General features: G+C 27.0%; 1 protein-coding gene across 3 annotated transcripts; it reads left to right on the plus strand.

The window, feature by feature from the left end:
* Window positions 1-1,512: 1,512 nt before the first annotated feature.
* Window positions 1,513-14,796, plus strand: LOC119688922 (LIM domain transcription factor LMO4). Of its 3 annotated transcripts, XM_038103598.1 has the most exons (7): window positions 1,513-1,668; window positions 6,033-6,126; window positions 6,199-6,287; window positions 8,671-8,979; window positions 10,416-10,569; window positions 13,456-13,647; window positions 14,178-14,796. In XM_038103598.1, the coding sequence occupies exons 4-7, from the start codon at window positions 8,739-8,741 to the stop codon at window positions 14,305-14,307; spliced, it is 717 nt and encodes a 238-aa protein (XP_037959526.1). In that variant the 5' UTR covers window positions 1,513-1,668; window positions 6,033-6,126; window positions 6,199-6,287; window positions 8,671-8,738; the 3' UTR covers window positions 14,308-14,796. The 3 variants fall into 3 exon arrangements, with proteins under 3 accessions (XP_037959526.1, XP_037959527.1, XP_037959525.1); XM_038103599.1 differs by lacking the exon at window positions 6,199-6,287; XM_038103597.1 differs by lacking the exons at window positions 6,033-6,126; window positions 6,199-6,287.
* The last annotated feature ends 20 nt before the right edge of the window (window positions 14,797-14,816 follow it).

Below are 14,816 nucleotides of genomic sequence, written 5' to 3' on the forward strand. Positions count from 1 at the left end.
TAACATTCAGTGGACATTTAATATACATTTTTATATACGATTTTCAAACCTAATATTTTTGTTTTTGTTTTTCATATATTAATATTACAGTGTTTTTGATGTGTATTATTTTGAGGTGTAAAGCATTCATACGAGTGTTTTGTTTGTAATTTTAACTGTCATGTTATATGTATTTAACAATTGTAATTTTAGCTATCAATTTTTGTTGTTTTCAATGCAAAATGAAAATGTTTGACAGCTAAAATTACAAACAGAACTCTCTCCTGTAGAAGGTATATATAGTTTTTAAGAAATAAATATAATATCTATACTAATACCTAAGCTAAAATTAAAACCAAGTGATGGGTGGAAGGTGGAAGGGTTCTTTCTAGATAAATGGGAATAAACTTAACAGATTTTCTCGCATAAAATTAACTTATCACACTAAGTTTTATCGCCAAGAATAATGAAAATTTGATTGAAATATCAAATTATGTTACCGATAAGTGCAGAGAAAAGACTTAAGAAACAGACTAAAACTGCTGCCAATTTATTAAAATGTTTTAAGGGTGCATTCAAAGGTTTCAGTGAATGTACCCTGTTCACGATGTTAAATATAACAAATTAATACGAAATAAATATGATAAAAAATCGTAATATACTTAATAAATATATCTTAATACTTTAGAGTAATTAAATTAATATAAACTTATACACCGTGTTTATTTTAAGGTCGCGTAAACACATTTAACTGAATTTTGTTTAAAAGCACATTTTTACAGTGTTTTTTATTGTTAACTGTCATAAGGTATTTAAATTTTATTACAAATAACACTATTGACAAAAAAAAAAACTAAAAAAATCGTAAAAAAGGGAAATAAAAAAAAGCAATTGGATGAAAGAAGAGGAAGAGTATTTAATTAAATTAAAGAAAACAGAAATAGTAACATGGTTGGACGGCAAGAAATATAGAAAGTACACTATATTTATTGTCATTTTATTAAAGAGTTGTGATCGCATTCCTAGTAATTTTTTTAATTTTATACAGGTAATATCTAATATTTAAAATCTTAGTAATATCTAAAATCTTTATTGTTGTTTTATGTTTTTCTTCTACTATTTGGGTTAAGATATCTTTCTTTCGCAGTAAAAGTAAAACAATTTGTAGTTTTACTCTATCCATTTTTAATATGTTTAAAATCAACATATTTGTGTATCGCTTAACAGCTGACTGATTGACAGCTACCTTAAAAGTCTATATAATTCTAGTACGTAAACGCTCTAAAAACTAATTTTAAAATCGGTTTTAAAAGTGAATTTAATACACGCGTAAACATAGTGATAAACTATGAATCTACGGCTTTATATAAAATGTTTGTCGCATTTGTATATAATATAAATATTATATACGCAAAAAAATATTTAATCGTATCTGCAAGCATGCTTTAGAAGTATACTGGTTATGGATGAAAGCGGGTTATAACTTTCAACTTTCGTCAAGCAAAAACATTTAATAATGTGTTTGCTTGGCTTCTATTTTAGTACGAATTGAACGATCTGCAATGTGCGATGTTTTTTTATATTGGTGGTTGTGGATTGGTATGTTAGAGCTAATAGAAACTAAGAGTAAACGAAAATCAGTAATAGCTGGAGACTATTTTTTAGAACACTTCTGTGTAAGCTAAATTGGTAAGTAATAAGTTTGTTCGAGGAATTAATTCAACAGTATTTTGTGCACATATTCTACAACTTTTGATAAGCAGACGTGAAATCTCAAAATTGTATTGACCTCATTACTTGCTAATAATTATGATATTGAGATATGTGAAAATTAAGTTTGTTATAGATTGTTTTAGTTATAATAATTGGTTGCAAGTTTTATTGTGGAAATAAATAAAATGGATCCTTTAAATTGTGTCGGACAAAATAATTTTGAAAACACCGAAAAGCCAATGATTTTTCAAGGGATCTGATTCATCAAACAGTGCTGTGTTGTTTTGTAAATGAATTGTTGTTAAAGGAAGTGTAGCCAACTAAACAAATCAAACTGAAGCTTTAATGATAATTTTGTTTTGATAAGAAGTATAAACAAACTATTAAAATTGTTTGAAGTATTCTGAAATAGTCTGAACTAAAAGCGACATATCTTTAGTGTCAAATTCAAAAATCAAGTGAAATTATTGTTAATGGCAGTCGTGAAGAGATTATATATTGGCGGAAATGTTTGCGTTCGTTTACTGCAAGTTGACTGTGTATTGCCTTGTATATTGACGTCAGCTAAGACATATATTAAGTGTTATATATTTAAATAAATTATTCAGTTACCTATATAGCAGTATTAATATGACGCTGTGAGTTCTTAATCTTCAAAACTAATTAGTGACAGGTCCTAGAAGTCTAGTTTACTATATATTATGCCATATTTGCAAAATATATGTTCATGTAATCACTCATCCTGGTTTGATTTTTCCCTGATGCCAACATTAAACCTTTTAAAGGGTTTACTTTAATGCAATTCAGTCAACAGCAACGTTCGTGTTGTCGCACTTTTGTAGATTTTTTTCAAGACATACCTGTGAGGTTTTCACATTCTGACAGAACTCACCGACAGTATGGATTTATGTGGTAAAAACATTGTTTTGGTTTATTAGAATTTTAATTTCAAATAACGAAAACATTTAGTTTTTGTGGAGCAATGAAGAATCAGTGTGGACATTGTTTATGTTATAATATTAAACAAAAAAATACGCCTGTCACATTTTAGTTCCTCAATTTTAAAGCTACAAATAAGTTTTTTGTTAATGGACATTATACACATGTCAAAATGAACGAATCATCCCAATCGATTCAGATTTAAACGCAATATATTAGCCATACAAATTGACAACTCAGTGATGTGGCTCACTTAGTCTAATATTCATGGATCCACCAATGTTTCATCATACACTTCTGTCCTCTGCTACTATTAGTCGCTGCTTTTATCCATTCTTTGAAATTAATTATTTACATTTTATTCGTTACACTTCAATTCAGTTTAAGGGAACTGAATCGCTAGCTTTCATCAAAATATTACGGTTGTTGTAGCCGACAGGGATCTATAAAGCAGATAATATGATAGAAATTATATGATGCATACATGGGTTAGGGTTAGATGTATAATGGCTATGTGAGAGGAGAGAAGATTATTAGCAAGTGGGATTTAAATTAATGTCAACCAAGATCTCAATCTTGTCAATCTAGTCACTCCTAAAAAGCGGTTTCAAAGGTCAATTGGACTCAGGTATGTGCATGCGTTGAGGTAGGAAAACAAGTGGGCGAGATTATGGAGATAGAGTTGCAGTTTAGGCACATATTGGAAACGCATTTATGCTTCACCAATAACTATTTAGCGCATGGCTATATCGTGTATTCTTAATTGAGCTAGGACAGTTCTTGCTGCACAGGGAAGTTGTGGTTTGGGGCATGCACGGGAAGGAATTTTGTTGCAATCGTGGTCTCGAAGAGTATACTGCATCTGTGTGGAAAATTATTTCAGTCGTTTAGTTCAATAACTCTTTTTGGCAGTTAGCTTGTTAAATTCGATTGTTTGATTGATTCAATTGTTCAGGCAAGTAACTTATAATCAAATTAAGTTTTTTTTTTTATATATATATAATAAAATAATTTCACTTAAAGAACGGTTAAAATATATTCATGTCTTTTGCATGAAGATACGGAAAATATGTATTTTCTTACATATATAATAAAAAATTAATATAATTCGAAGGGCTTTTGAATAGTAGCGAATCATAGCAATAACATTTCATTTTATTAAATTGAATTTTTCGGTTTACCATACAGCTGTATCAGGCTTTATAGCTGCCAACTAGGAAGCAATGACTACGTGTGTTTTTAAATCAATCCAGCCAAAGCTATATAAAACTTTTGTTGTTATAATATCAAGTGATTTGCTACTCTTTTTTGATTTCTTAAAAGATAACAAACAAAACATTCGTTGTGCTATTTACTAAATCAAGCTTATAAGCCAAAGTTTACGGAAATGGCAATTAACTATTTTAATTATAGATTATAGATAGATTTAATTATAGATTTAGTTCTATTCTTTTTGTAAAAATATTATATTATATGTTGTATATTTTTACATTATTATTTCTTGTGTATGAATCCTTATTTGAGAACTTATAAAAAAGTTAAGTAAATGTTACTTCACGATCACTAAAAAAAACGGAAAATAGTTTTCCTTCGTCGTAATTGTCTAAAAATAATAATTAATGCAATTCGTTTTTCTGCAAACGAGCAGCTCAAAAACTTCCAAAATTAATTCAAGTATCCTCTGAATAGTTCCTGCACGATAGAAAAAGTTGATCAATCTTGATGCGAGATTAACAACTTATCCACATAATATAAAAAAGTCTTGGAAATGCCAAATCATAACGATGACGAATTATCCTTTTTAAGCGCACATGAAGAGTTATTGATTAAAGTAGAAAAACAAAATTGAAATTTGCGATGCATCTAACAAATAAAAAAAAAAATGAAAGAATATTATATATGTAAATTCAGAACTGACAACTACAATTATCATAAAAACAAGAATAAATAAATTATGTTAAATATTTCACTAAGAAATCACTGCGTGCCTTTATTTTTGACAATTTTAATAAATTCAATTTTATTATCGTATATCTCCCTGACACAACCAAATCTGAAGTAATCACAGATGCATTCTATGATGTGCTCTAAGCAAATGTTATTCACAAATCTGAAATTATTTAAGTAAGTCGACAGACTTCTGATTTTAAAAACACTTGCGAATAAATAATACATGTTACGATCATGTATCGCAACACTATTATACAGTAATTAATGCAAGACACCAAAGGTGCACAATAATCATAATAATTTTAATTAAAAAATTTATTTACTCCAAAACGGAGGGGTACAAGTATGAAGTGCTGCAAATCTCGAATCCGATGACGAAAATGATGCACACAGTCTACAAGAAAACTCGGCTTAAACCAAGTACTCAACAGAACAATATATATAATAATGGATAACAATTAACAATAAATCCAAAAGTTAATAATTAATTGTCCGGAAATATAAAAATTAAATAAACAAAATGTATTAAACTTTGCTTTCCGAAATACATATAGGTGTTATAGAATGTCTGAGGTTTATTGTTATCGTTTTGTAAATTTATTACTTTTGTAATAAAAAAAATATATTCTTTTAAATATTTGGCGACAGCAGTTAGTTTCTCATATGTGTTGTTTTATTATTGATTGTTTTTATTGTTATTTATGTTTTTTTTGTTATTTATTTATTTTTTTTTCGTAATTTATTTATTTTTTTTTCGTAATTTATTTATTTTTTTTTTTATTTTTTTTTTTTTAAATTATTTTTTTTGTTTTTTATTTTTGGTGTTATTTTTTTTTCTTATTTGTTTTTTGTGTTATTTATTTATTTTTTTGTTATTTATTTATTTATTTTTTTTTTGTTATTTATTTATTTTTTTTCTTTTTTGTTGTTTATTTATTTATTTATTTTTCTTGTTATTTTTTTTTTGTAATTAATTTTATTTTGTTATTTATTTTTTTATTTATTATTTATTTTTTTTTGTTATTTGTTTGTTTTTTATTATTTATTGTTTTTTTTATTATTATTTATTGTTTTTTTATTATTTATTTTTTTATTATTTATTATTTATTTTTTTTATTATTTATTTTATTTATTTCTTATTTTATTTATTATTTGTTTTTTTTTTATTAGTTTAATATTATTATTATTTTGTTTTTTATTTTTTTTATTATATTTTTTCTTTATTATATTTTTTGTTTTTATTATTTATTATTTTTTTTTATTTATTTATTATTTTTTTTTATTTATTTATTTTTTTTTTTGTTTTCATTTAATTTTTATTTTATTTCTTGTTTCTCTGGGACATATTTGGCTATAGTATTTTTCATATATCTCTGAGTTAATTATATTTTTATTTTAATTTTTTTTTATTTCTCTTGACTTATTTATATTTTAATTTGTATATTCAAAAGAACTCCCTATTACGCATTGATGAAACATGTGCACAAGATTCGATGCCTCCTTAGATGCTACTTTTGGTGCTTATATTTTAATGACTAGTTTTCGGTGGGTATATTTTCTTTAGCATTTTAAACTGCTTAAATTGACTAATGCTATTTTTATCTCTTCCTAATTAAGTTTTCGTTTATCGAAGTGTCTTTTGTGCAGTTAGCTTTCCGTAGCCACTTGCTGTTTGCTGTTATACTATATTTTATCTGGCTGTTTAGGTTGTATTCTATATAACAAAAAAATTAGCAAAAAAAAGTTAATACATTAGTCAAATTTTTAATATTATATTTATTACTATAATAAAATTATTAAAGTTTTAATAAATCTATTTTTGTCTTATTTTGATTAGATGCATCTAATTTTGTTGTATATTTAGTTAAAACATCAATGCTATAAGTGTTCTTCAATTATCTGATCTTAAAAGGATTCTATTCACATTTAGAGAATAATTTAAATATATGTCTAGATAATTGTTTAAAAAAGAAATTTATTTAACATTCCAACGGTTTTAAAATGAATAAAAAACATTTTTATAAGTTTTACGTTAATAAACGTTGTTATTTATTTCATTTAAAAAATGCTAAATTCTTAAAACAATATTAACTGACTTCTTTATTTAATTTTTGTTATATTATAAACTGCCTGTAATCAATTTTACATAGGAAAACTTATAGTTAACTTATTTAATAATTACTTTCTCATAAAATGCAATATTAGTATAAAAAGACTGAACAGTAAATAATTGAATATAATTTCATGTAATCACACAATTTGAATATGTTAAATAGAACCATCTTAAATATAATTAAGATAGTATTTTATAATTTCCTCAAGTTTTCTGTTCCAACTTTGTTTTTAGTTTGGTTTGTGTTGTCGGTTTTGCAAAGCAATTGAAATACAAAATTTTTTTGTCGTTCTGCTTTTTGCCGCATAGGTACTAGTGCGGATATAAAAAGACTCTGAATTTATAAAAAAATCCGATTTATTTTTCAACTCCGGAAACTTCGTTTACTGTTCGTTTACTATTTACTGATTAATCAAAAACAAACAGCACTAGATACTATGTAGTAGATACTATCTAATATATATCAAGAAAGTTTGAATCTTAACATTTCTGTGTCGGGCATAAAGTTTTAAAATGCAGTTTGATTAAATAATCATGTTTACCTTAAAACCGCAAAATTAAAGGGTATGACGTTAAAGCCATTGCTTCTTTTACAATCAAATAATCGATTTGTAAAACGATGAAATTGCAGTAGCTAGTAAAAACTACAGTAATATATTGCAACGAGCTGCATGAAATTTAAATTCATCATATTTATTAAGTTATTTAGAACGAACAGATATTTCTAGATATGGGACAAACTAAAGTGATCTATTCAACCCCAAGAAAGACAAAAATACACTAGTAGTCTTCCACACCTATCAAATTAGTACTATCTATGTAATGAACAAATAAAAATCAATCCTCAAACCTATACTTATAAAACATTATTTTCCATTATAAAAAAGCATATTATGGAACCCAAACTAATTTGCATTCGTTCTTTATCGAAAAACTCGCTCAGAGATCAATGTGGACCGTTTACCATAACATTATTTTGACTATCTAACCATTCACTTCTATAAAATATTGACAAAGAAAATGTGTCACCTAGGAGACCTAGGTGAGATAAAGTCACAAGTCAATTAATCTGAGATTTATTTGTCATGACATAATTAAATATTTAGACGATGAAGAGTAGACCTATAATTTCAGCACACCTGACGAAAACTGATTAACCTTTCTTTTTTGAAGTCGGTGTCAGTTATGTTAAAACATGGTATTGTTATTATATTGCATTAAATGGAATGATGATTGATTTTTTAAAAGCAGTCAAATTTGTTTACTTTATGTCATCTTTTGTTTTCTTTTTTTTTTTATTATCAAAATGTTTAAATTGAGACATATGAAGATTTCCAGCAAAAAGTGTTTTTAAGTAAGCCATAGATTTGATGAATTGAAAACGATGAACATTTAAAGCTATTTATGAGTCAAACGGTCCGCAACCGTATAAATAGTAGGGGTGCTCACGAGTTCGAGTAACACACTCGGCAACCGAGAGTAACGTATTAAAAGTGCAACGCAGCAACAACAAAATACATGTCGAGTAATGCGTTGCAATGTTACTACATTAATCAAAAACATTTCTTTAGGGTCATCCACACCAAAGCGAACGCTTACAAACGAACGAATATTCACAGGTAATTGTACCTGCAAAAGTTCGTTCCTTCCCAAGTGTTGGTTTTGGTGTGGATGCACCTTTACTCGAACTCGAGAACAAATCTAGTATATTACATTACAATAGAAAATAGAGGAAGTCGTTGAAATAAGAGGCCCCTCAAATACATATTTCTTAGAAAGGGTTAAAAACATTAGGATTTTGATTTGAAGACTTATAATTTATGTTCTTAAAAGATTTTATCGATTAGATTTATTTTAATGCATACAAAAGCTTAGGTTACTAGCTTTATTAATGTTAAGGTTATATGTAATTAATAAATAATGTTAATTAACCGAAGTATATGATAGTTAATAAAATTAATACGTCTTAATTTCAGATTCAACATACAAATTTATTTATTGTCGGGTGCAAATACTTAAAATCAAACTGGCGGCGACTATTGCAATGAGTACGTCCTGTCATCCCTACACAGATTTGTTAACTAATCAAGAGGATTCGTGCCCTGAAAATTTTTCTACAATACTACTCGGAATTCGAAATGACTTATCATCAAAAAATATTTGTGAATCTATATCAGATATTCAATTACCACAATTGGAATTAATGGATGAAGCGTCAAATAGTGATTGCCAAAGTAAACATACATTCAACTCGAATTCTTTAAAACTATGTGGAGGTTGTGGAGGTATTTATTTGTTTCATAGACTACGTTTATAAATTGTACTGATAATTTGCATTGAAATAACTAATAATAAAAAGTATTTCTTAAAAATTTTGACAGATTTTGTCCATTAAGATTCCAACACAGCTTTCACTTCGGGTTGCATAAATGAATACTTGAAGAAATCTTAACGTGCAATTTTAATGAAACTGGAAATTTGATAAATTTTAACTTGATCTTGTACTCCAACTTCATCTAAACAAATAATATATATGTTGGTTACATTTCTCCTTCTTTAGAAAATATTGATTTTTTGTTAGCAATTCAGTTTGCTCTAATATACATAGAAGCAAATAGAAATTGCATAAAATAAATAGTAATTAAATTATGCATAAATTTATTTAAAACCTTTGTGAATCAAGAATGATGCAATAAATCAGAAAATATCGTTGGTAGACTATTTCAAATATGGTTATCAATAGAAACCCCACCTATCCACCTATGTCTTCTATAGTAACTAAAGAGATTGATCTCATCTTATAACGAGTACACACCTTCTAGCTTTTCGTACCATTTTCTGTTTTATTATTAAAAGCTCCATATGTTTTGATTTTCGTTTAAGCGCATAAATTCATTGTACAACAAAACCGCACTCATTGTCTTTTTGTAAAATAATTCCTCCTCTCTTACAGCTTCACAATATATGTATATGTTTAATGCTGTGATCGATGTTTATAAAATTTGAAGCATATATAATATGAAGTAAAAGCTTATATCCAACTTAACTCTCTAGACTCGTTATTGTTATTACTGTAGCCCATTGGATTTATGTAAAGACATACATAAAACGAATTGGAGCCGGCAAGGCTAGTACTTGTATATATGCTCGAACACGACGAGTTGCTTCAGAACGTAGACCCGCCGTTTTTAGAACCATATTAGTTAGTTGTTGTTATTGTTGTAATCAGAAGAGACCTGTTATAACCTCTTATTCCTTTTGACTGTTCTAAGTTTTAAGTGATATACCTGTAAAAAAAAAAATCTTATTAGAGTAGTGTTCTTAGTACTAATTAAGAAACTAATGAAATTATGAATTAATTTTCAACTTTAAAGTTAAAATTTATCTGAGATCATCATATTCAGCTAATTACAGACTTAAAGAAACGGTTATAATATTAAAAATAGTACAACATATTTTTTTGTAAAGTTCTGAATAGCTGTAAAAGACCATAACTACCATTTACTAATTTACTTACTTGCATATAAATACATATACCATATATCAGCTAATTAAGTGCAGCTGTATATATATATGATACCATAGATTTCAAACAAAAATGGTCAATAAACCATAAATCATTGACCGATCCCGGTTTTAAAATGCATTTAGTTGTTGGCTTATTGTCCTTTTTTACTGAAATTCACTTTACAATATAGTATATATAAAATTTATTTTACAGAAAAAATATGTGATAGATATCTTTTATTGGCACTAGACCGATATTGGCACAATTCTTGTTTAAAATGTCATTGTTGTGGAGCAATGTTGGCAGATGTTGGATCAAGTTGTTTTACACGTCGAGGGTTAATACTTTGCAAAAATGATTATTCAAGGTAAATATATATATTAACATTTAAAATTGTTATTGTATTATATTGTAATTATTATAACATTATATATAACTTATATATATTTATTTTATAAATATATAACTTAAGAAATAACAGCACATTTCTCGGAATACCTCTGTAACAGACGGATCCCTTTTTAGTTTTTTACTGTAAATATGACATTTTTTTTATTAACAAAATTATTGTGTCACTAGACGGTGTCAAAAAATTATGTAGTTTAAAAAGTGTGTGACTAAAATTGGGTGAGCTAGATCGATTTTAGTAGGACCTTTCAGAACGTGAATCATACAAGAACCCTTATCCTTAGTACGCATTTAAATTCATTAAATTCCAATTATCATCAAATCTCAAGTGAAATTGTGTATTGCTGTGACAATCAAATAAATTTGTCTGAGAGGTTTGTTGAAAGTAAGTTTGGGAAAAGTGAGTATTGTGATGGATCATCAATGCCAGAGTTTCTGTTACCATCACGGACCATAGAGAGAATCATACTCTCTATCTGTACTAATTAACGAAGCTATTTTTGCACAGTGACAAAAACGTAATTAGCTCATCAGAGTAATACTAACATAGTTTGATATTCTCGAACAGTAATCGGAGATGTTACATTGCTTTCTATTATATTATGTTGTTAGCAACTGATGGCAAAAACGTATTCAACATATTGAAATTTTTTCAACAATTCAGTATTGTTCATGGTAATTTTTTTACGCAAAATTGTTAAGCGAAATAAAGTATTAATTGTGAAATAATTTTAACAATACTATATCTCTTCTCTTCAATACTATATATATCTCTTCTTCTTTGAATATATAGTGTATCTGACTTAAGCGGGTGACATTCTGAATTAATATGCGCAAATTATTTACAACTTTTCACTATCACAATTCATTAATTTTTAACTTCTTTCTTTCATCCATAATCTAACATATACAATAAACAGGATTAATGCGAATTATTCAATTTTCAGAGTAGTAAAAAAAATTTTAAAAAATTAATAAGTATTTCACTTAATTTATTTTTCTTTTAAGAAAAATATATAATTATTAGCTGTTTGTGACACTGCGTCCATCACTAGGCTATGCATATTGTCCCATCATTAGTGACTGAACAACTTCTTTCACTATTACTTTCGCTAGCTCTCGTTGTCAATGTGTAGTTCTAAACATTGCTTTGCTTTACTTAGTATTATAGTTGAGTAAAAGATACTAAGCATTATGCATTTTAAGCATAAGGCTCAATTCTATTAATTATATATATGATTATTGTTACTGCATAAATGATAAGTTTACAGGCACCCTAATTTCAATTTGGTACAAACAATTGATATAAAAAAGAAAAACGGCGGGCTCATAAACGCGATCGTATAAAGATTTTAATGTCGCCGAAATTTGATTAATGTGACTTAAACTTCTTTCCAGTTCAGTATAATCGCTGGGCAAGTGCAACAGTTCTTTATTTTTGAATCTAATGAAATGATTGATTGCGAGTAGAAACATAGAAATTTAATACCGAAGAACACAATAAGTAGACTCTATAAATAAACCATTATCTTTGCAGTTTGATGAATCAAAAGAAAACTTTATACGGTAAATAAATACATGTGAGATACTGGCAGGATTTCAATTTCGCGAGCACACCCATTTAACAATGGGTGAAAATAAGTATTTTAAGCAACTTTTTATAGTACTTTACATATCACTACATATATCGTACCATACATCATACCAATTTTCCGAATACGCCCGTTTATGAAGTCAGCTATTTTCAGTAAATTTTTTCAATACGACGCTATATGTCAATTAGCATAGTTTTCGAAAAATTGGGGCTGAAGTTCGAAATTTTTACACGAAAAAGAATAAGTACGAAAAACAATAAATTTATATTAAATATTTTTAAATGTTAAAAAATGAATTATTTTTAATTCTTTATTCACTGTTGGCAAACAATTAACATGATTAAATTAGTATATTTAAAATATTCAAGATATTTTATTTTAACTTGACACTTTGAATTTTAAAGATATTTTGTTACAATTTGACACATTCTTATCCAATTTATAGCTTAAAATTGCCTATATTGCAGTTTTAATATTTTATCTTCATCCTATCCTATGGGATTCGAGCTTCTATTTGCTTAAGCGCCTAGTCAATATCTTTAGCTTGGCGTCAGTAACCAGATGTCGAAATAAATATTCAATAATAATTGGACGTCTCATCAATGAGTTCTTTCGATTGAACTTTTATATCTGATCTACAACAATGTAAATCAGATGCAACTCTGATCACAGGCGATCACAGTAAAAGATAATACTCTTAAGTATTTGTATTTATTAGCTACTTGGAATAAGTATTAAGGAATGAGTTATAAACAAAATGCAATTTTGTTCATTAACTTCAATGTTAACTGTAGGAAACAGGGTGTGTTAACTTACGCCGCGTCTGTTACCAATTTCTCGTTGTTTGTGCAATCAATGTACAAATGACATATGTTAGTTGGCAACATATAGCTTGTGTAGTAGTTTCTTTCTAAGTGTGATAAATATAAAAAGTTTACAACTTTAAACTTTGATGTTTTTAGAGGTAAATTATATCGACATTAAGAGTAATTGATGCCCAAAAGCTAATTCTATTTAAACCCGTGATCAAGTCGGCAAATCGCTTCTTTCGACATGATATAGTAATAAGTATGAAATTCCAGTATGATTTTTTCATACTTTATAATGTTAGTTACTTGAGTTCATTACTGGATACACACCTATCTAAATTTAAAAAAAAATTACTATCTTATTATCAATAAAATGTTTATATAATAAAAAACATTCCGTTTAAATTTAATATAATTAATTTTTTCAATATTTATTTGTAGCATGTTTGGCTGTTCGGGTGTATGTTCTGGTTGTGGAGAAACTATTCCTCCGAGTGAAATGGTTGCTAAAGCTAAACCCAGAGTAAATAGTCTAGACATCGAAAAGTCTCAAACACCTATAATTAGTTTTGTATTTCATTTAAAATGTTTTACTTGCACTAAATGTGGGTCTAACTTAAAACCTGGTGATAGGTACGTATTTTTTTTGAATTAATTTACTTTGCATATTATGGCCGTGTGCGAGTTCGAGTAAATTGTGGTAAATTAAATTGAAATTTCCTAGGCATTTTTTGCACTGCACTTATGAAAATATTTTTTTATTGCACTTATTTATTATTTTTGCTTAAAAGTTTTCAAATTTATTTATTTATTTATTAAACATTTTCACAATGGTAATATCTAATTTACCTAATTTTTATTTAATTTACCCTACTCGAAATTCTGTTAAGTACCAACCTGCGCTGCCATACCGACACAATTTACTATTTCCCTTAATTTACCACATTAATTTATTCCAACTCGCACACGGCCTATATGTCAATTTTTGATTATTTCAAATATATATAAATTACGATAAAGTTATTCATAATATTTTTGAATGTATTTCGGCTTTTGAGTAAAATATATATATTTAAAATATTCAAAACTCTGCAGCATAATGTGTATTAGTCGTTTTCTTTAATTATTAAGTTATAATTAAATAACTAGTTATTGTATTTTAGATACGCAATGATGGGTGCTAGTTTAGTTTGTGAACAAGATTGGCAAAAATTAATTAAAACTTTACCGGTTGCTAATGGAAATTTAACAAGAAAGGGTAAAGTTGGAAGGCCAAGACGAACGAAAGACTAATTTTTTATTAAAATTGTTTGATATTAAATAACCGTGTGGATGTGAATTGTAACGTAAGGATTTTATTAGTTTTTTTTTTCAAACTGTAATATAATACCTATGTTTAATGCAGTAATATAATTTACATTGTTTAAATAAAGATATTTAAAAAAGAGAACAATATTGATGTATATAGTTTTTAATTATTGTTTATTTATTATAATTTCGATGTTTTATGTAATTTTATTATTAGTAAGTTATATGAATAGAATATATTTGGTATATATTTTTTTTTATTTTACACACTTATTTACCTGAAACGTTTAATGAGACTAATTACACTAGAGTGAACGTATCGTAACAACACCTCGTATATGCCTCATTTTTTACGTGTTTTTGTGTATATATAAACTATGTTATTCTATATGAATTACCGTAGTTCTTTACTTAATCAATTGCAAAAAAAAAAACTACTTTTATTGAAAGTAGTTGGCATCACTGCCAAAATATTCAAAATACTTTGTTTTAAC

Source organism: Teleopsis dalmanni, chromosome X, assembly GCF_002237135.1.
Source record: "Teleopsis dalmanni isolate 2A chromosome X, ASM223713v2, whole genome shotgun sequence".
NCBI lineage: Eukaryota > Metazoa > Arthropoda > Insecta > Diptera > Diopsidae > Teleopsis > Teleopsis dalmanni.